This window comes from Synchiropus splendidus, chromosome 14, assembly GCF_027744825.2.
Source record: "Synchiropus splendidus isolate RoL2022-P1 chromosome 14, RoL_Sspl_1.0, whole genome shotgun sequence".
NCBI lineage: Eukaryota > Metazoa > Chordata > Actinopteri > Syngnathiformes > Callionymidae > Synchiropus > Synchiropus splendidus.
The window spans coordinates 17,403,903-17,426,751 of record NC_071347.1 but is presented as its reverse complement, the minus strand read 5'-3'; the positions used below and the strand labels follow the sequence as shown (position 1 = coordinate 17,426,751).

The following is a 22,849-nucleotide window of genomic DNA, read 5'->3' as shown; positions in this document are numbered from 1 at the left end:
AGCGACGAGTCCGGTTGTGCAAAAGCAAACTGTTACTGATAAACATGGTGATGAGGAAAAATGAAACTGAAATATTGACCATCGGACTTGTTTATTTTATGCTTGAGGCTGGCGGGCAGAACCATCAATACCAATGATAACTTTCACAGACTCCTGCTGTCTTGTGTGAGGTGTGGTTTTCCTAGTTTCCTTCCACATTACAAAGAAGCCTGACAGTTTGTTTTAAAACTCTCGTGTAGATCTGTTTGCGTTCAGACAGAAATCACAGAATGATAACGGTTGTTATACAGTTCCTAACTGTTGGTATTGTGCCTGTGCAAGAGAGTTTTGCACAGGCAGATAGAAAGATCTACCTTCAGACTTAAGCCTCAGTTAAGCAGCAAACTACTGCCCATACTTGCATGAGAGAGCTGCTTTTTACTCAAAATTTGTTGATGTAGGATTTATTTACTGTCGAATTTGGATTTGGAACGTCTTCCCGAATAGTGTTTTTCATTGTCCTCCCTCTTTTCTTCCTTCCCTTCCAATTTACCCCTGCACTCTTTAATCCACTTATTCCTCAGTTGCTTTTCTCTCTCTCTCCACATAACAGCCTGTCCGCTTTATAATCCCCTTCCTCTTTATCAACCTGCCTTCTTTTGTCTCCCCCTCAAGCTTTGTCTCTCACTCTCTCATTCCTTTCACTTTCAACGTTCCCCCCAAACCCCCCAATCTCTGTTTGGCTGGCAGATGTGAAGTGAGACAGCAGGTCGACACACATACACAGGCAAGCACGCACAAACTATTTACACTACAAAGCCACCGCTACAGATGCAACATGGTAACACAGTGACAGCAGTGTCTGCTAACTCGACAGCCTCGCCATGGTAACAAGCTGCACCAAAATAATGCTTCAGCCAGAAATGACGGAGGAGCGTTTTGCATGTGCAGCCTTTTCACCGGCGACAGAGTCTGAGGTCCGGTAGGTTCACAGAACTGCTGGTCTGTGCTTCTCACTGCTTCACACTTCATCAATCAATTACAGCTACAGTTTCACCACACTGAGCTTTCACTCGGCCACCACAGAGTGATTACGGAGGGTTTTAAGACGATGGGTTTTTAAAGATATGGGTGGATGACATCGCAGTAGTGCACACAGTGACTTTTACAGTTTGGGTTTATATTCTTGGTGGAGGCAGCCGAGAGCTGTGGGGAAGGAAATGCATGTTTAAAAAAGCAATAGAATATTTAAAGTTAACAAAATATGCTGTAACCTCTGTGATAATGGGTGATGTGACAACAATTGGTCAGTTTATAAAAACTGCCAGAGAATAAGCATAATATAATCTGTTGCCAGACCCGTGATGGCAGAGGATACGTATTTGGGCTCTGTTTGTTTGTTCGTTGAAGTGAATAACTGTAGAACAGACATAACTCGGTGAAAATGTCAGGGTTAATGTGCTAAGCACCAATTTCCACCGATTCAGGAAGCAGTGCAGTGGCGGAGCCGTGTAGAGGTTTCTCAAAAAGAATAACTTGCTTAGAATTAGCCATTGTCCACAGGCTGCGGAGGGTGACTGTTATATTTTTCTATTGTTTTCCATCAGTATAGGACGCAAATGACAACTTTCCCAACAGTATATGACACTATGGGAGTGAGAAAGTATTGGTCTGACTTATATATACACCAGGGCCGAGTTATGCACTCGAATTATGTAGATAAAACCAGAGGATGGCAAAACATCGGGTGAAAAATCACAGTGTGGATGTGGCTGACCCAGTGCACTTCTAGTTTGTTAGTTAAATTAAAAATGCAAAACATTTTTAATTTATCTAAACATACAGACAATTAAAAAATTAAAAATCTCATACTCATATTAGAGCGAAATTGTATTAGACCACAGATATAAATGATTGGATCACGAAGAATAACCTCAGAACATGGACACTGCCCATCGATGCAGAGAGAAGTTACTTAAAATGAAACACAATGCTCTTTAGATCCCAAAATATTTCCATTACAATCTGTTGTATTTGCGTGAGATTCCATGAGGATAGTTGGACCAGCTGCTTGAAGCACATGTTAGCACAGGTTTTGTGTTAAAAATGCCACAGATTTTTTTCCCCATTTAGCAAATGATGGGATCCCCACCATCCGTGAAAGCATTCAGACACCACTTTTTGGCTGAGAAGTTCTACAAGTAAGCTCAACCGCCTCATCCTCCCCGAGGCGTCTGTTGAAAACCATTGTGGTGTGAAACATGGGCCGGTAGAAAAACAGAATCGCCGCAGAGGTGAGGCAAATATAAAGCAAACAACGGAGTAAAAATGTTCCTGTCAAGACAAACCAGAAGATGCATCTCCCCGAGCCTCATGTGAGCCGTCACTCACAGCTGAATGGTTTTTGGGTTTGGATTCAAATCAGAGGGGGGCGCTCTTCCTCTAGTCTGGTGTCAGTGGAATGTATCCGTTGTTCAACATGAGACTGAAGCAGCTAGACTAAACCAGCCTGCTCACGCTGGCATGACTCCACATCTCGCTCCCAGAAGGTGCTGCTAACGGTTTTTGATGTTGGACACTTTGTAAATATTAAAACCTTCTGCAAAGCTGTCGGCTAGCTGCAGGGGTGTAAGTACATCATCTGCAAAAAAAACCGAGGCACATTTTCTGTGTGTTAAGAAAAACGGAGGGAGAAACCATTAACATTTATCTTATTCTTCTTCATAACCGAAGTGATTGTGGCACTAACTTGAATTAGATTTTAATTTAAAATTACGCCGTAGCATCCTTTATTGATCATTTATGAATGTTTGAAAGTCCAGTAAACATACAGTAAGTGGAAATACATGCCAAACAAGGCAAAACACAAGAGCTAAAATGGGGCTGGACATGACACAACTATGCCTCAATTAGTATAAGTATAAATATGACAATCATTCATTGAAAGTCAGTCAGATTCTCCTGAATCCTGGTTTTCTTCAATCTGGAAATAAGGTAAAATATCCATCTCTTGCCCTTCTACTTGTGTAGCTGAACAATCCTCCCTCGAAAGGAATCAGCCAACTCCCGAAAAACATGAAGGAGTTGATTAAAAAGATGTCTTCATTAGTTCCTCAGTTTCTCCCATGATGTGTCTGTCAGGCGTTGTGTGTGATGGAGAGACGAATTTGTTGCTCAGTGGGTCATTGTTGGACGTCATTGGTGCAGGAGTGACATTGAGAAATTGCCAGTGTACTGTGGTGTCTCCTGTAGTGATGCAGATCAGCCCCGAGATGCTGAAAAGCACCTTTATTAGTCTGCAGAGCTGACAGCCACAGGAGGGCGGCGCGGGTCGTGGTGACACACACACACTGTGTTTCATTCAGCGTGTGCACGGCAGTGTGTAGTGAGTGCGCTATACAGTGAGCGCCATTGTCTTCTAAGGTGACAACAAGGCCAACCTCACTTAACTCCTCATCAGAGCCGGTGCAAATAAACACGACAGGCGCTAAACGCTTCAGTATCGACTGACTTTTCAAAACCCTTGTTTCGAGAAACGTAACTGGCCACATTCTCGTCAGAGGGCTTAAATAAGAATCCTTTCTTGATAGAGTTGCACCGTAGCTTGTTACGACGCCAATAAACTATCGAGCACAGAGACCACCGTCTGCTCTGACGGGTGATAGCGAGAAATACTGGGGCCACTGTTCCTTTTCACAGTGTACACTTGAGATTTCAAGCCAGACTGACTACTCAGACTGTTCTTCTGAAGGCAGTCGAGGTCCTTCTCAGGAGACTCTTACATAGTCACCAGCATAATCTTTGTCAGAGTGGCGTCCATGGGGGGGAAGCAAAAGGACTGCAGAGAACAGAGGCCCGATGAAGAAGGCCGTCGCCATGATTGGAAGGAAGGATCAGAGACCCAATGGAGAATATGACAACCCCCTTACACTTGGCCTACGATGAACTGTGCCAGACGAATGGATCTTCACCCAGCACCCCTTGGAATAGAACTGAAGGCTTCCAACACACCCTTGACCCATGGCCTATGATTTCACCAGTGAATAACATGAAGACTACAAACTTCCTTGGAAATAATACTTAGAAATCAGTAACTGAGATATATGCGCTTTGTTGTATGGAATGCTGTTTCACACCTACTAGTACCACTACTACAACTACTACTACTTGAAATATTATTATTAATAATAATAATACACCTTTTTTCATTCAGCCCCTATATAAAATATACGTTTAAATATATGAAATTATAATACAATACAACACAATTATGCAAACCCAGACCCAATTAACTTGTTCCAGTCATCACCATTTTGAGGAGTGTAACATACGTGAGCTGACGACTGTTCACAAAGAAACCTAAGGTGTGATTGGCACACTGACTAATTAATTAACTAGCTTCAATATTTGCCATTTCATTTCATAAAACGCTGGTTTACAGATGCTTTCATGTGTGCACTACATTAATCCAGCACGCCAATCAAACTGCAGGGAGCAGAGAACCACATCAAAGCGTGTCAGCTGGTTCTTTAGCTAGAAGCCAGCAGGCAAATCACCCCTTTACGGAGAGAGTCCCAGGAGAGCGATGTATGTCTCCATCCCACTCGCTCACACATATACAGGCCAGCACAGCTTCCGCTGCACATGTAACACATTATTCATCAGCTGAGCCGATCAAATAAAAACACACAAACAGAATAACCAATGTCACACTTGAGAAAAACATACATTGAAGTAGCACTTCACAGCCAAACTGTTGTTGTAGTGCGGCAATACATCTTCATCACGACTTCAACATTAGTGTCAAGACAAATGCACTTCAAAAACAATTCCTCCTCATTTCCAGCTCATCAAATTTGGGAGCCTGACACGTCACGCTGGCGCTGTGGGTGTCGTCAGTTTTCGATGTGAAAAACTGTTGAAATGCCTGCGAGCTGCCAGAGTAAGTGTGAGTGGATAAAACAAACATGTCTCGGAGTGACGTGGAAACGTTCCCAAATAGATGAGTGAAACCTACTGACAGTTCACCAGATTAATAGACCTATGAATATATGAACACGTCATCTGTTGATGTATCATAATTGGACATTCAGAGGGAGGTTGCAGTGCACAATGATCAACACTGCTTATGAATGTGTGCTTCGATATTAGGATGATCATTTCATTAGGACAAAAGGGGCTGAAAAAAATTGGCTGATTCTGAGAAGACAGGAATATTCCAAAGGGCTGACACATGGAATAGTTAGGTCATGATCACAGAGCTATTAAATGTTTTGTTGCAAAGGGTCAAGAGGCTCAGACACAGACACAAAAGTTGAAAAAATGTGCCCCGAAATTGTATGGATTCATGAAGTAAGAATTATCTAAAGGGACAAGCTGGAATGGGTCGGTATCACTCAAGATGAGCTCGTGTTGGACGTTATCAGGTTGGCAGTGGACTTAAAATCCACTCGCAGAACTACTGCCAGCTTTAGAGGACACCTTGATTAAGTGGTGGTACGGAAAAAAAGACCACGATTTATATGCAAGACAACGCTTGCATCAAAGCACTCCAGTCAGCAAAGGCGTCCTCACTTGACTTAAACTTTATTCACTCTTCTTAAACAGAAGATTCACCATGATTAAAACTGTACTGCTCACCGGACGGGTCTGCAAAGCTGTGGGTGCAGATGGTTACCGAAAAGATGGATGGCAGTAGAAATGTAAAATATGTGTAACACCCTTTTCCACTGTGATGTTTATATTCTATTAGAAAAGGAAAGATATAAATTAAGTAATAATAATAATAAATCCATGACCTTTAAAATATGTGTTACTGAAAAAAACTACAACATAAAGTGAGTTTCACAATGTAAGCAGCCAACGATGATCTAGGAGGAGGTCAGACCCACGTTATCAGGATGGCCATCATTTGCTAGCTCCTCTATCTGTCCTGGCTAATTTTATCATCCACAGCATCTTAAGGAACATCTTCATCCTCTCCAGCTAGTCTCCAGAGGTGGTCTCTCAGCCTGGGCAGTGAAGCTGCAGGGCTGCGTAATTCCAGAGCAGCAGATGCAAAGTGACAGAAGCTGCATGTATTTATAGGCCATCTGAGTGGAGAAACGTGCTGCTCACTCTTGCTGCTATTTATAGAGCCTTTTACTGATTCCTCTGAGCAGAGCGCAGAAGAAGATATGATTCTCCCGGGAAAGACTTACGAGCCTCCCTCAATATCGGCCTCGGCGCCCCTCACCTCTGCATGTCCACCCTCCCCGCCTCTCCTGAAGCCCATCAGCTGCTTCTGTTGTTTCCAATCTTTTCTCCACATTCTTCGGCTCCCCCGCCGATCTGCTTCCATCTCCTCACCAGAGCTCTTCGCTTGTGTCCACACTCCACATGCATCATTTTCACTGTGTACCAAACTCCCCCACCCTCCCTCTTGTTTTACAGGTCAGCCCACTCCCCTGGCCCACTTTCCTCTCAACTCATTTAAAGCAATTTGCATTCTTTACATGCAGGAGGCAGCATGAGGAACTAAATTATACAAATTGACACTTGGGATGAAGACTATCCTTCTGAACTTCCTTTCCCGGCATAATCATGGAGTCAAGAGAATACACTTGTCACCTAAAATGAGAGTTTATATTCATCAACTGCAGGTAGATGAGTAATTAATACTTAAGTGATGAGGTAAAAATGTGGCAGTATTTTCTCATTATTTCCATCAAGAGAGCAGGCCTACAATCATGTGACTCCTCAACTTGCAATTGATCAGATTATCTAAATTTACTGAAATATCTCTTGTAAATTAACCATTTCAGCAGGGAAACATGATGTGCCTCTCATTTCATCTGACCCTGGAATGACCCGGTCGATGCCACTGTATTCAGCCTTGAAGAGCTCATGGAGGTTTCCAGGGAGAGAAAAGTCTGGGCCTCTCTACTTAAGATGCTGCCCCTGTCCCAAAGCAAAAATATTACATTGCATTAAAACAAAGCTGTATTTTGATATAGACTAAATTGGATATTTACATATTGCTAAATACGATGATAACTTGCATGCATGATAACTTGCAGTTTCATGCAGCTCTTCACCAAACTTTGTCATTCCCTAAACTAAACGTATGGCATGTGTTTCACCTGTTATTCATTGTCCTTACATATTTGTAGGATGTGGCTCTTTTCAGCAACAAAGTAAAACAATGTGGCTCTTAGCCTCTGACTGGTTGGCCACCCCTGCACTAAAAAGTAAGTAGACTGATTTTCACCATTTGGAATCTAAAGGCATTGAAAGTACAGACAGAAATGTGTTGTTTTAAAGGTTGAAAATGCTCATCCTTTATGTGTCATGTCAATAATTCCAAATACGTGGAGTCTCGGCCCCAGGTGACTTCACACACGCATCTGTCATGTAATTATTTAACGTCCGCCCGTACATATAAAAACATTGCAGAGGTATGTGTCCAAGACACATCATTTTATGATTATAGATGAACATATGCGTGTTTCCCGCAGCGCTTTGAGTTAAGGCGGCCGCTTTGAGAACAACTGCTCCCTGCCTCGACTACCATGGGGATTTCAAAAAAATCTTCTATATAAACCAATAGCTAGCAGGCTCTTGATTTATCCACGTAGCTGCTCACACTTTCTGCCAATTATGATGCAAAGCTACAAACATCTTAGAGTACTTCGGCACAGTGTTGTTGTCACTTATTGTGTCACCCAAAATTTCACCACAAAATAAAATTGTGATGAACACAATAATAATGTACTGTACAGAGCACAAGCTTGACAATCAGCTAGTCTTTTTCATCGTTTGCGAGACAATACAGAGAGATACACTGGACTGGGATGTGTCCTAGATTCTTTTGAACGTATCTCAAGTTCTACATCAGTCTCCAATACTCTCCCTGTTGACGTTAAAAACAAAAACAAAATATTGCATGTCCTATATGACATATAGTCAACAAAAGACTATAGTAGTAAGTCGGAAACCACTGGGATAAAAGAACCAACCCGTGTGCCAGTCAGCACAGGAGACTCACAATTAAACAAACACACACACAGGCGTGCTCACACACAATGGAGCGATACCACGCCCCCTGCGTCCTGCAGTGACAGCGTGTTGTGATGCAGAGTGGCGTCTGCTTGTCAGCCTGACTGACTCGCACTGACAGCCTAGTCAGACTGCAGACTTGGAGAGAACACTGAGTTTTTAGAGGTCCAAAACATACGATAAACTCTCCACAAGACACAAGCTGCAGTTGGTTCTGGACCCTGCTGTGATTGAACAGAACGGGCTGCACCACTGTAAGTGAAGATTTTCAGGCTAAATTGAAATGAAATTAGGTCAAGAGGAGATTGGTAAACCACAGTTATATCACATGTGAGAAAACCCAGATATTCTGATTCAAAGCCGCCCTGCAGGGCGCTTGGCGTTGGAACTTCTTCTATTCTAATCTTCTATTATCAGCTTTGTTAAATGATCGACATTTAATTAAAGCGCCAACATCGCAGCGCACACACATCACACAGAATGAATGTCATTCGGAAAGTGAGAGGATTTAATTGAAACTTGGTCATGAAACCACAGTTCACCCCAGCTACAACTAAAGTGCTGAGGGACCTGCAGTGTTGAATCTGAGCCAGTCTCGGTTCCTTCAGCAGCCTGCCTGTCAGTCAGCGCTCAAGAAAACACTGTAGACCAGAGGGCAACAAGAACAAGTCAAAGAGGGTTCGAATTAAAACACAAAAATCGAGAGAAGGCTCACTCTGCCGATAGGGTTTGTTGTATCGATTCATTTATCCAGACTGCTTTGCGCAACAGCAGATGGTGGCATTGCAGAACCACAGATTTATATAGAAATTATGGGGGCAGAAGTCAAACATCTCACTACCAAAACTGCTCATCAAGGCAGCACAACAAGCAACAGAACACGTTTTCAGCTGGTCGTGCAGTCCACACTTTCACTCCCAACTATGCTAGGCATCAATAACTTATCATCATCATCATTTTAGAGGTTGGTCGGTCATGGCCGTCGCAATTCCATCAGAGACTGCGCCATCCTGACCTCATTGTGCAAGTGCACTACAACCATAAACTCAGTATGTCACATAACTTTGTGCTGTTTGTTTTGTTTGTTGTGCTTTATAATAAGGTAACTTGTATTCTTTATTCTCGGTGCTTGAGTGAGAGATGTACACTGTCCATATTGGTTAACTTGGGAACCTTAAAAAGTCTGCGGCTTGTGACCCAACTGTGAGGGGATCTTTCTCTGAGCTACTGTAGCTTGTTAGCAGGACGACAATATTCCCGAGTCTGATTATACCATGCATCAATTACAGATATGCTTATAATGCTACCTATCATCTAAAAAACAGCGAACCAAAGGTGTTAATAATCCCATTGCTTGACACACAAAAGGGCCACTTCAGAGCAAAAAGTAGGGTCATTTGTCCCCCACTACAAGAAAAGATAGCTACTATTATCACACTGAAAACTAGAATAGAGTAGAGCAGGCTGAAACCAACACAGCTTACAGTAATGTACAACGGAAACTAACAGAGGACAGTAGATCAGACGGACACTTCCCACCAGGATTTACCACCAACCCTGGGGTGCAGAACCAACAAAGAACATGGGATGGTAGAGGGCGTCATGCTACATTAGCAATGCTAACCAATCCAACACGCTTAGAAGTGCAGGCGATGAGGCTGCGCTGCATGGAGAAAATTGGTTCTTAAGCTAATATCTTTAAATTGAATGGTTTAACAGTCAAAAATTCACTGTGATTTTTTTTAAATTACAAATGGCTTCACAAGCTGAACTGAGAGACAGGATGAAGTGATTTATTTAAAAAATAAATTTGTGCATATTATCCGTTCCATGAGTCACAACAGGGTCAATTCTGTTTCATGGAACTGCTACAACAAAATAAAAACGATCACTACTGATGATGTGGCTCATTTTTAAACATTATTCATGAAAGTCCGAGTCATATGGTTTTCAGGAGAACATGTGACTTTTAGTTAAAGCAGCACATAAGACATCAAGGTTCACCATGTTGTATTATGGTTCTAATATGAGCGCAACACAGTTCACATCCCATTCCAAAAATACACACACAGTTGGACCTGTTGTTAGTCGCCCACTTCAAATTCAAACTCCAAAGAGAGCACAGTGGCATGTACCCATCATAGGACACCTGATAGCAGTGTGAAAACACCAGAAAATGAGCCAATGAAAATAGAATTTTAAAGCCGCAGAGATGAAAAAGTAAGCAATAAGTCGTGTGATGTTTATGATTACTGGCTTTAAATCTACAAGGCAGTACGTATTTGAAGCTTGACTTGTGGATAGCTTTTGAGTCTCACTTCTTTCATTCACCGCGGTCAAAAATCCTCTTTTGTTCTGAGCTTGTTCAGTGCTGTAATTTCTGATATCTGATTGCACTTCAAGAATGTGCCGCAGATTGACTTTGCTGTTTACCAAGGTCCATACAAAGAAGCGTGTTTGCTGCTATTTTGACAGTTATCTCTTGGTAACCATGCTTTGATTTATCTCAGGATCTCATCTGATAATTTTCCGCCTCGAACAATGACAAACCTCATCCGGGACTGATTTGCCACAACACGGGACACAAGATGGAGATCCAAGCCCCGGAGGATTCATCATCACCGTGTCAGTGACTCTCTCAGCTGCTGCAATCCATTTGTCCGTCACCGGCACATCAGCTGGGTTGATTTAAACTCATTTTTGAGATTTGCATGGGGATTTATTATCCAACATGCTTTATTAGTTATGCATAATTTTCATGTTAAGCCCTGGTCTTCTGTTAAGAAACTACTGCGGTCATTACAGGAACTGTTCTCCTCCTTTAATCCATTTTTAGATTCAGCTTTCATTCTCCTTTCATTATTCATCACTCGTTAACTTTCCTGATGAAGCCCATTAAAGTGCCAGTTTGAATAGTATACCCATGACATGGGAGGACTGATTGTATCTCTCAGCTGGTTCAGGAACACCATGGTATTCCCCAGGGGGGTTCACTAAGAGAGAAAGTCATGAGTGTGTAGCTTGAAGCTTCAGATGAGGACCAGGAACTGTGCTTGATAACAGACAGACTGTCAGAACGCTGTTTAACAAAGACACCGAGGATTAAAATCGTCAAGGAAATATAGCTGTTACTCAATCACTTGCTTCATTTGCTATAGCCAGAAGAGGCACTATGACTCAGTGTGAGGAAGTTGAGCTTTTTCACCGCATTTATACCAAGAAAATGTACATTAAAATGGCAACGTACCGAATATTTTCCGTTGTGGCGAACATCTCATGACACTGTTTAAATGTTATCTGTAATATGTGACGGTTGCACCAAGACAAATTCATCTTGCTTTAAGATTAATAGAAATGATAATCTCACCGCCGCTTCCAACACAGCAAAGTGCTGATCATTGAAACGATCGTCCTAGTGTTAAGATACTTTTGCTTGAAGGTCACAATGAAATCAGATAGCTATAACCAGCCTAGATATAGTAGCTGAAGCATACAGTATATGGCCTAGAAGTATGTTCATAAATGTTAAATTCAAGATTAAAGTACTTGAAATTCATTTCAGAAAACAGTTAATGGGGTGGAAATAAATGAGAGGGGAATTAGTCTGGGAAATTGACTCTAGCTATCCTGACTATATCGGCCAGGGAAGACAAATAATCGACAAGATTAGTCAACTAATGAACCTGAAAATAAGATTAATAATCTGAGGCAAGTTTTAAAATCTTACTAGAGATGTCTGCAGTGAGTGATGCATGTTTCTGAGGAAGGAGCTCATGTGATTAGGGAGTACAGAATAGGTGAGGAGAAAGTACAAGAGACAGGGATGTTAACACATTTACATGGAAAAAGTTACCAACACACAGAGACAAGGCTCAGTGACTTGCATGACTCAAATGCTAAAGAGCTTAAAGAGTTTCTGTTTGCATAGTTGGTCTTTTAAAAATTGCACTTCTTGCAAAAACAGGCGCCTAACAACATGACTAAGGCAATTAAGAAACACAGTCTGCCTCAAATAAACCTGAAAACAAAGGAGTCTGCAGCACGCGCTTCATAAAAGGAATAATTTGTTCAGTCTGCAGAGTCATGCATCACAGCAGCTTCAATCACCAGAGAGGCTGATTCACAACCTGCTCATTTTACTGACGGCAGGCAGAGCTGTTGGGGGTGGTGTCCGCACACTGTCAATCACTGCAATCACATCTTCCTCCAACACGACTCCGAAACACAAATAAAAACACAGCCTCCTTGGTTCAGCGAGCAAGACGCTAAACCTCCAGCTCAGACCAAAACATAAACCTGGCATCCCGCTGAGGTACGGTGTCATCTCTGTACATCTCTGTATGTCTAGCTAAAGGGGGTAGGGCGTCACTGCATTGCAAGCCTCGAGACAAGAGGGTGGTTGCCTTGGAAACCCCGGGCTGAGAGCTCAGTAGCCGGACCACGGAGGGAAATAGGCGAAATGATAGGCAGGGAGAGAGAAAGAGCTTGTGTGATGAAGAAACACAAGGGCAACATCCTGAGGGCAGGAAGGAAAAACTCAAACAGATATAAAATAGGGAAACAGAGCTGTGAGGGAAGAAAGTGGGGGTACAGGCTGAGCAAGACCACGCAACAAGAAATGATAAATCTGAGAAAAGGTGAGAGATAGAGAGGCAGGGAAGTGACTCACAGGGAACAGTGCGGAGGTAGAGGTTGTCTCTGATGATCTGCTGGTGGTCGTGGTCCACTGAGCCTTTGGAGAAGCGCAGGTTGAGGTAGTGTCGCAAGTCTTTGTCAACCACCCCCCCTAAACACAACATAAGAGGCAGGAGAGACAGGAGTCAGGTGCAAGGTTCATATTGACACTGAAGATTTACTTTCATAAGACAATGAAACACTTTTTTCTTCCACCTGCAAAATATAGGTCAGTCAGTAGAGGCAGTTCTCATGTAGATAGAGTTGAATCCTGTGCGTTTGCTGGCATTCATCTCCCTACAACCTATGAATTTATCTTCTTCAATTTAAACCACTTTTGTCATGACAACAACAGTTTTTAAACGTATCATTATGACTGCCTTTTCTCCCCTAGGTCAAGCATGTTCAATATAAGAGCAACTGCAGGTTTCTCCTTGTTTCTAAAGTGATTGATGATTGTGTGACACAACACTCAAATTGACATGTTTTTTTCACACTCCAATGAATCTTTTAGATAAATTATGTTGATGTCAATGCTGATGCACATTTCTGTTATTGCAGTTCGGTTCTCCGTAACCCACCTTTCACAGCGTTTGCCTCCAAAAACCACAACCACAGTTTCGGTCCTCACACCAAAGCGAGCACCTGAAGCTATGACCAGATATGCTGACACAGACACACACAGATATCATGGTAACTGTGTATCCAATGATCCCCTTGGGATTCATAATTGCAATGTCAGCAGGTTGGCTGACAAAGGCCTACAGAGGACAGAAGCTTGCGCCACATCATCTTCTGAATCGGTCGCTGCCTGGTTGAGTCACTGAACTGAAACATCACCAAATACAATGATCAGCCTTTAAGAGAACACATGAAGATGTCTGCGTGACAGCCACGCTGCTCGTGATTGGTTTCCTTCTGCCTAAATCCCAAACTAAAGAACCCCACCATGATGAGGAGGAGAAGCAATTCTGCACACAACATTTGGTATGCAAGACTCTCACATCCGACGGTGGGAGGGATGAGGTTACATGCAGTGCATTTACAAATGACAAACATGTCTTCCCACTCATGCGTACGCCTGCGACCTCATACCAAATTAACTTGGCAGCCTTTTTTACTTCCGGTGGGGATCAATGCAGCATCTACCTGTCACCCAGCATTCCACAGGAAACAGAGGAGGTCCTGCTGAATAACATCACACAGACGCCGACTGATGGCATTTGCCAAGACTCACGCGAGAGAAAGAGAGGAAGGGATGCAACAGAAAGCATTTTCAGGACGGTGAACGTGAAGAGTGCCGCAGTGTTCACACTGAGATGGGTTCCCCTCCTCTTAAACAGTAATCACGCGCAGACATTGTTGTCAAGCAGACAAAGACACATTGCTATAAAGAGACCCAAAAGATCAGCATTCCAGGCCAGGCACCTGATGGGCAGCTGCTCCAGATGTTGTGCAAAACGCTTCTCCTCTCCACAGGTACACACATCCACAGACACCCTGTCCTCCTCCTTGGCGTCCTCTAGCCTCGTAACCAACCACTGCACATCTTCCTTCTGTTCCTCTCCGTCCTCACCGCAGCTCAAGTATGCAGCTGCCGGCCGCGTCCCATTTTAATCCCAGAGAGGATGACACCGACGGGGAAGGGAGGACGCGATGAGACGGGGAGAAACGGACGATCATCAGTCGAAAAGACAGGAGAAAGACGTGCCAGTGGGAAGCCGGGCTCCGAACAAGCCGGCTGCCGATTGGTTAGAGCTCATTTACGATCCTAAAGCGACGCCTATCATTCACAGCGGGTATTACAGTCTGATGACGTGAGGACAGAATGGAGAGAAATGAAAGACAAAAGGGGGGAGGAATGAAGTCATATGACTGAATTAGAGTCGTAATTTGTGCCCTCAGTCGGTCATTATTTGTGCTTAAGTTATCGCCTCTTGGTCTGCAGGGTGATCTGTCTGTTTGACCTTGTTGTCTGAGGAAAGATGCCAGTTTTCAGGAATATCAACAGACTGGAATACACACACCACCTGCGTCCCTTCTGTGGGAGTTGGTGTGATTTCTCTTTGTGTGGGCATCCGATCCCCACTCTGGTTCTGTATAACAGTCCATAAAGGTTAAAATGATCTGTTCGATATCAATAGAGAATACATGGGGGATGTAATATTCCTGATGTCACATATTATTTTTCCACTCCTTTTCTCCCCTGATCAATATGTATTTTATTTTTTACCTGTCTACAATAAATCAGATTCTTTTTTACTGCCAATTCTCTCCACCCCACTTTATTTACATCCTATATGGAAACATAGCAGCTCTATTAGTACAATCTACTATTGAAGTCAACATAATATTAGCAGTCTATTAGTCAGCATTTTTGCAAAGGTAGAGCTTAGTGCGACTGCGGAAATGACCGAAATGAATTGATTTCCAAAATGTATAGCTCCTCAGGGAAAAGGACGGCACAGGCCATCAATCACAAACTTATCAAGGCAGACAGCAATCAGTTGTGCTGCAGATCACTGGAGCTTTGCGTCAGCAAATGCAGGTCACATCACCTCCTCCCCATCAAGTCATTTGCCTGAAGAAAAAGTTGCCAAAACAGAATAATTTACATGTTGGAAACCAGCACTGCCTCCTGCTATAATGCAGCTAATCTACCCCCGTCCTAATGAACACATGCTGTCTTTCAATTGACTCCAACACTTCAACATACTAGTGGATACCACACACAGCATAATCTTGGTTCTTAGTTGCCTAGCAACACAAATGGAGCAGATTAGTTTACACAGCTGTAGATTCTCCATTCATATCCATACAAACTAGAGCTACTTTATTGATGTAGTTTAAATTATAAGTGGGACACAGTTATGCCCTTTTATTCTGTTAGAGCAACCACTTTGAGCTTGTCACATCAAATTTGCATCTGCTCCGTTTCAGAGTGTTAAGAGATGAAATGCTTGATGGTAAAATTCAATGAGATGACGCAAACGCCACAATGTGCATTCACACTCCTACAGAAAAAAAATAATGGAACACAATTTTCAGAATCTCCAGATGAAAAGTTGTCACATATTCACACGACTTCAGACAAAAATATTGAAAGATAATATTTCATTTTATGGATAAAAAGGGGAAGTTCTAAAGCGCCATTATAGTAAAATGTCAAACTGCCTCAATGGTGTGTGATTATAACATGTTAACAAGTAAAAGCTAGAAACATTTCCATTAAACCACTTGGTAAAGAAACTAATTGGATGAATCTTTTTTTCCCATAAACAAGCTATTTATTTATGTATTTTGTGATGATGATGAACCCACAGAATATTTATATTGTTGATGCTAGCAATTGTGCCACAACACTGGTTCAATATAGGTACTGAGATGATTCATTTCTTTTGTCATCCATTAATCCAACGCATTAACATTCATGACACTTCTTCAGCTAAACCCTTCTTGTAAATTTGCCTCAAATATTAAGCAATCGTAACTTGTATTTTACACCCAACCACACAACGCTTTCAGCTCTGAAATCATGTGGCAGGTCATCGCTTTGTTATGCAGTCGAAAAATGGTGCATACTTCATTTAATGCAATAACTTTGAAAGAGGCAACAAGTAACTCTCAGACGAACTCCATCACAGACCGGCGCCGCGGCTCACTGAGCAGCCAGGCCAATACTCTTTCTTTCTCCTCTAAGGATTTTGAATCTCTTTCTCTCATTTAACTGGAGCACAACTGAGATTGATTTCACCCTCAACTGCTTTTTCACATGATCAGATCTGTTCTTTCATTACTAACCCGCCGCAAACAAAAAAAAAAGACTCACAACGTTGTACAAGTGTGAGTGAGCCGGTCATATAATATTATTTGTGTTCATGTTGAAAATCATTGTGGGCTATTATTTTATAATAATGGTGTTGGGATGCAGCTGCTTTAGAGCATCGGAACTAACTAAAAATATCGCAAAATGCACTGGCAACACTTTCGAAGAAATAAATCACTTTTAAGAACATTTCTTTGATGCTTTTGAAATCAGATCCCAAACAATGCCACTGATCAAATCCTTTACTCGCAGCTTGAAATGCATTCCAGCTAAATTATTCCAGCGGTTGGCATTTGTGAAAATAGCAAGACACCGAAGCAACGAATCAGCACATTCAATACATTGGCCGGGTCTCTAATTGAATTGTTGATGCTGCCCTGAATGACCCTCAGCTGGTCAAGGTTGCACTTCAACACCTTTCACTCATGGTTATGTGTCAACAACATTGAGAACAGCGTGTAGCCGGAGGCCGGAATAATTACCATGAAAACGACTCCCTCACAACAGCCAGCCATCTACAATCCTCACTGCCTTTGCATTGTTACTCCTCAGATCGATAGAAAAATGTGTTTATCTGCACAAATAATCCTGTGATGGCATGGCAATGTTTCCAAAAAGGAAATGAATTCAGAATGTATACACTTGGCACTGGGTTCAAATGGAGAATATTATACCTGTTGCCAATAATTATTTCATTCCATTTCAACCAAACTGCTTCTAGGTATTTTCCTTCATGATGGTTTCTTTGCCGACGTTTAAATGAAAGGCTCATTTACAATATTGTTCATGGTGAACAACAGTTCTTGGTTTTGCATATTTTCATCATGCATCCTTTTGGAATTTCATTACAAAAAAAATGTTTGAACTGTAAATCTCTCAAATGCAAGCGGGTTCCTTTGAGAGTTTCAGGGGACCCATCCCGGGCTCACAGGAAGGTTATGGATTATGCGGTTTAATTTCCGCCAAATCTTTTGAAGTAAATACTGCATGTTTCGCAAACATTTACACTGTGATCAAAGTAAAATATAGAACTCAAACTGTAAAAGAAAAGACAGAATGCATGTGAGAAACAAGGATTGCGTCATGATGACAGGAGATATCTTCAACCAAACTACACCAAGCAGTTTAAAACGACAGTCAGAGCAGCATCTGCATTAAACATGTCCTCATCTAAGATAACTGACATCTTTCAGACTTTGAAAAAACTACATTTGTTTTGTTTTGGGTGGCCAAAATCTCTAATCTGTCAGACCCCTTCAGTATGGGTTTTTAGATACAATGTCCTGTTTCAGTAATTGGAATTCATCTTGAATTTAAATAAAAATGACTTAACCATCAGGCCTTGTTAGCTTTTACAGATTTTTTTAAATTATTGTGACTTCGAAATTATTATGACTCAACCTCTTTATGGACCCCGTCACTTCTCTTTAAAGAGAAACACATACGGGGAAACCAACTGGAGCTTTTTCGCTTCATGATTATGATTTAAAAAGATAGAATTAGCACAGACATGCCCACTGTCCCAGAGGGTCCAAGGAAGCCACGCACATCAAGCAGGATCGATTCTTAGTTTTTGTCTATTCACAAAGTTAGACTGCACAACACAAAAGTGTCTGGCTTGTGGACCAAATACAGGCATGCAAGGAGAGCACACACTAAAGAAAAAGAGGAGAACTAAAGAGCACAAAGGTGCAGTGTGAAATCGCGTTATATGCTTCTCTTCACGCAGAATATTTGCATTTTGACACCTACCTGCAGCAACGATTGACCTGAAATGCTCTCCAAAATACAACAGCTACAGTAAACACTCCACTTATCACCTTCTCACACAGACAGTAAACAGCGACACAGCAGTCAAAAGCTAGGACGGGAGCAAAAGCTCAGGTCGCTCGGGGAGGACGACTGAGGTGAAGTGGCGACTTCCAAAGCGGTTGTCATGGAGAGCCAAATTGTGAGCAAGGCTTGGTGATCGATAGATTTCTCGTACTCCCACAAGAGGTCAGTCAGGCAACTGCGCGATACGAAAACGCAAGACGGGAGTCAGAATATCGAACACTGAGTTACAAAGGAAAAGATCTTTGTTTGCCTCCTCATCCAAATTCTGCCCGAGCAGCTGAACATCACACATGATCCGTCTCACCTCTGACACCTCTAGTTGAACCTTGCCAGCATCACACTGGTGAAGCAAAGTCTTCTCATCAGAGGATACACAATCTCCCAACAAATCTTGCCATCTATTTCCACTGTATTTTTGGATGTATTGATGGATTTGAAGTCTTTTTCTGCACAACACAAAGGTGGATGTGAGCCAGTAAGAATGGGAGCTGATCCACTGATATTTACAGAATTAGTCACAACGTTATGAACACCTTTTTTAGACTATACAGGTCCCAGTTTTATTACTGTACTTGTGTGGTTTTCCTAGTGCAGTATGCAGTGGTCAGTATGACCCAAATGAGGAGCCATTGTTACCATTCATTAACACAGATATAAGAGAAATGCATGTAGAAGGAAGCTTGATTCATTCACGGTGACGACGCTGGAGTGGTCAGCAAGTACTGTGTTTGTTCAGACCACAACAGTTCTGTATTTAACCCTGACCTAGGACATTGGCATTTATCAGCATTGGCTTTCACCTTGCAATGTCACAGTCCATTCACCAAATTTCCCAACGTTTGCATGGCTGTTGTGTGATTTTGTCAAGTTTCTGAGTTTATTAAACTCGAAAAATTGCATCAGTCTAGATGGTGTTTAGATGGTGTATCCGCTTACTTTAGCTGCAGCAAAGCTGTATGTTTGTGTGTGTGGCTGGATACACACAGACCACTGAACAAATCTGTGTTACTATAACATACAGAAACTGACCTCATCTTGTGAGTCAGGTGGAACCCAAAAGTGAGTATTCTGACACAGTGTAGTGGTTCACTGACGTCCAGCACAGTGGAAGTTTTAGCTTTTAGTAGTATTGGTGCCACAATATGCTGCAGATGTTAGTTAATTGTCATATGATCTAATAGCATCATGAGTAGCTGGAGAACGACAGAGACCAGTTCATAGAATAGAACAGTAACGAAAGACACCTTTCCAAGCCTTCATTATCAAAGGTTTATAGTTATATTTGAATCCCATGGCAGATGATTTCAATAGTATTCACGCTTAAATATACATTTAAATAAATGAGCGTATCACTTGTCTTCATGTATAGCATATCAGTTAAGTGTTGTAGCACCATTTGCTTCTAGTTCTAATGTTATTATTACAGCAGACAGCAGGATCCATTATTAATATTAAATGACATGGCCTCCCCCCTTCAGGCCTTCCTATTGATCTTCCTCATCTTGGACGAGTCCTAATGATGTTGTTGCTTCAAGTATTTCTTCTAAGCACTATAATAAAGGCCAGAGACACATTTACAACCTCTGAGTCATTAGATGAGGAACAAGCCAAAAACAATAAACAGAGTATATGATTGAAGGAAGGATGCTGTCCAAATTGCCAACACTTCTATTCCTGAACTCTGCCGCTTCCTCGGCTGTGTGCGTCGATGAGCTGACGGTTTTAAACGTGTGTAGTTGCGGCTCCTGCTTTTAAATGTATCTATAGGGAGGTGTTTATCACTCTGATGGCCCTCTCTAGCCGAAGCGTGTCTCATCACACTCTATCAGCCGAAACAAGCAGGAGGCATTTGACAAAGAATCATAAAAAAAACGCCAAGAGGAAAAGATAGAGAAAGAAAGTAAAGATGTGTAAGTTCAATGATGTGTGGAGCCTGAGTACTTCATGGTCTCAGCAGGATGACAGGGCCAATAATGGGGAAGAAAAGGAAGAGAAGCGGAAAGGTATTAAGGAAGCCACTGGTGTGAGGGAGCAGTGGTCAATATTCCAGGGGGTAAAAACCACGTGTGGTAGTCCCTGATCAATATAAAAAGTAATCATTTGGAGGCCACCCTCTCATCACAATCCTCTCTAACGCCTCATCAAGCAGCTCTGATAGTCTAATAAAGCCTATCTGCTGAGATTAAGGGCTTCCATGCTGCTTAATCCAAACCGAAATGAATCCTGACCTCACTGCTCTTTTCTGTTCTCTCATTACGACTGCTAGCATCAACAGGAACATAACACCCAGCCGGTGGAGGATAGCTAGAAGAGATGGCTGTAATTTACCACCTAACAAGGCGAAAAGGAAGCGGCTCACGAGCTCTTCCCGGCAGCTGCAGATTCATCATCAGCACAGCGACGCAGCTCTTTAATTACCTGACTGACAGTCTCCTGAGCCTGACCTGTCGACTTACATCAGAATAATAACTTCACTTGAAGTCATGACTACAGTTTGAAATTCTTTTTAAAGCACAGGTGATGTAATTTCAAGCATTTGGCCATCTTACGCCATCAGGTCGGATGCTACGTTACACAAGTACGTGATGTATCAATAAACAGAGTGAAGGGCGATCCGAATAAAAGACTGGCACTCTTTAACGTTAAGCTGCAGCAACACTGGATGGAGCACAGCAAGGAATATTTATTATTTTAAGTATAAAAGTGGCTAATTTCTCTCGAATCTTTTGAGTCAGTTCCCTTCTAGAGAGCAGACTTGAAGTTTCAGCATCACATTACTAAGTTTTTCATCTCGCTTGTGAGTGAGTTCCACATCAATGTAGTGTAAGAACAGCACAGTTGATGGACCTTCCCTCTTCATCCTAGGATAAAGATAAAAAAAAATTTGGACATAAATGACAAGTAGATCACTGAGATCCTTGTATTACTTTCACCTTTAAATTAGTTTTTCCATCATTTATAATTTGTTATTTTATTCTACTAGTATCATAGGCCAACCATGCCAAAACATAAATTGATCTTATTTTTTAAATTCTCATTGGGCTAATTTAACATTGCATTTTCTTTTTCACACAATTATGCATTATTTTTCTTGCTTGCATGCGTCTAGAGTTTCATGCAGGAAATGGGGCAGAGGACAGGAGGCAGTGATTTGGGGTGTGTGTTTTGGACATGTCAGGTGGTGGGGTCAGGACTGCAGACCATTAATCAAGGGCCCAGGCTCATGTGACGCTTTGCATTGACTTTGAATAAGGACACAGGACACAGTTCCTGAAATAGGTCGTCCCACAGTAGCAATTTTATTGTAGTAGTTTTATTCTTTTTACTATAATAAGATTAAGTGAAACATGATTTGGAGAAATTGATCTACACTAACTTCAAGTACTTTCATTTTAAGAAGTCATATAAATACACAAATATTTAAAGACTATCTAAGAATTAAACAATACTAGTACGACACTGAACACTCGACCCAAACGTCCCATGAAATTACAAAACTGGCTGTCAAAGAAGACAATCACAAAATTATTCAGGTTCGTGACTTGAAGCAAACAACAATAACACCTTTGGTGGCAGGATAATATTAATCTGATGGAGGAAACTGGCACTTCTTGCCTCGAAATTAACTCTCGTCAAAGCCGCTTCTGTCCTCTAATTGACCCGCACTGACCCCTTCTGGTCACAATCAACAACTACAGTTGCAATAAAACAAGCGAACATCAAGATTTATTCTTACAATATATAACATAATGTCGCTTACAGCTGCGATATCGCATCTAGATCACTTCACTCCCAGCACCGTAAATATACAACGGCTCAACAAATCATCCCTGAAACAGAACAACATCCACCAGGTCTTGAAAGATAAAGATAGCAAAGAAAGATATGAAATTAACACCAATCATCAGTGACATTATTATCTGTCAAAACTGCATATTATTCCTGAACAGAAAGATCAGTGTCCCATTTTGACTTAGTGATGCTAGAAGAGGAGAGTCAGAGAAATATGGCGGGTACAACAGGACATGGTAAGAAATGATTATTACAATAAATTATGACATTGTGTTTGTTCCTGTAATATAAATATATAATATTTAATAATATAGAAAATGGCAGGAGAATGCCACAGCAGCTTGTGAGTGAGCAATTGTAATCCTCATTCGGATCACACGGCATCAGATTAGCTGCTCTGCTTAATCTACACTACGGTTGCAGTCACACACAAAGACATACAGAACACAGACTCTGAATTTGTAAGTGATGCACACAATTCTCATTTCGCAGTTGATCATGCTGAGAGTTGTACGTCCTTGCTGCCTTCATCTCTGAAGGTCTGTCTTTCATGCTACTGCAGCTGAACAGAGACACGACTCCTGGAGTTATTAATCATTTCTGCATTCATGAAAACAAATATTCATGAATTGTAACTCTCATAGAGACAGATATAAACCTGAAGCCATAGATAACAGCGATAGTTCATGCTGTGATGACGTACCA

At 41.8% G+C, this 22,849-nt stretch overlaps 1 protein-coding gene across 8 annotated transcripts in view; it reads right to left on the bottom strand.

Moving 5' to 3' along the window:
* magi2b (membrane associated guanylate kinase, WW and PDZ domain containing 2b) overlaps positions 1–22,849 on the bottom strand; it is a 79,984-nt gene that overhangs the window by 44,671 nt on the left and 12,464 nt on the right. For 6 of the 8 annotated variants that reach the window (XR_008416518.1, XM_053885081.1, XM_053885084.1 and 3 more), the window contains exon 5: positions 12,686–12,802. Coding sequence is in view for 6 of the 8 variants with exons in the window: in XM_053885081.1 (XP_053741056.1) it covers positions 12,686–12,802 (117 nt within the window). In the remaining 2 variants the exon portion in view is untranslated. Of the gene's footprint in view, positions 1–12,685; positions 12,803–14,118; positions 14,402–22,849 lie in introns of those variants that run through there. The other 2 variants (XM_053885083.1, XM_053885082.1) reach the window with 2 other exon arrangements.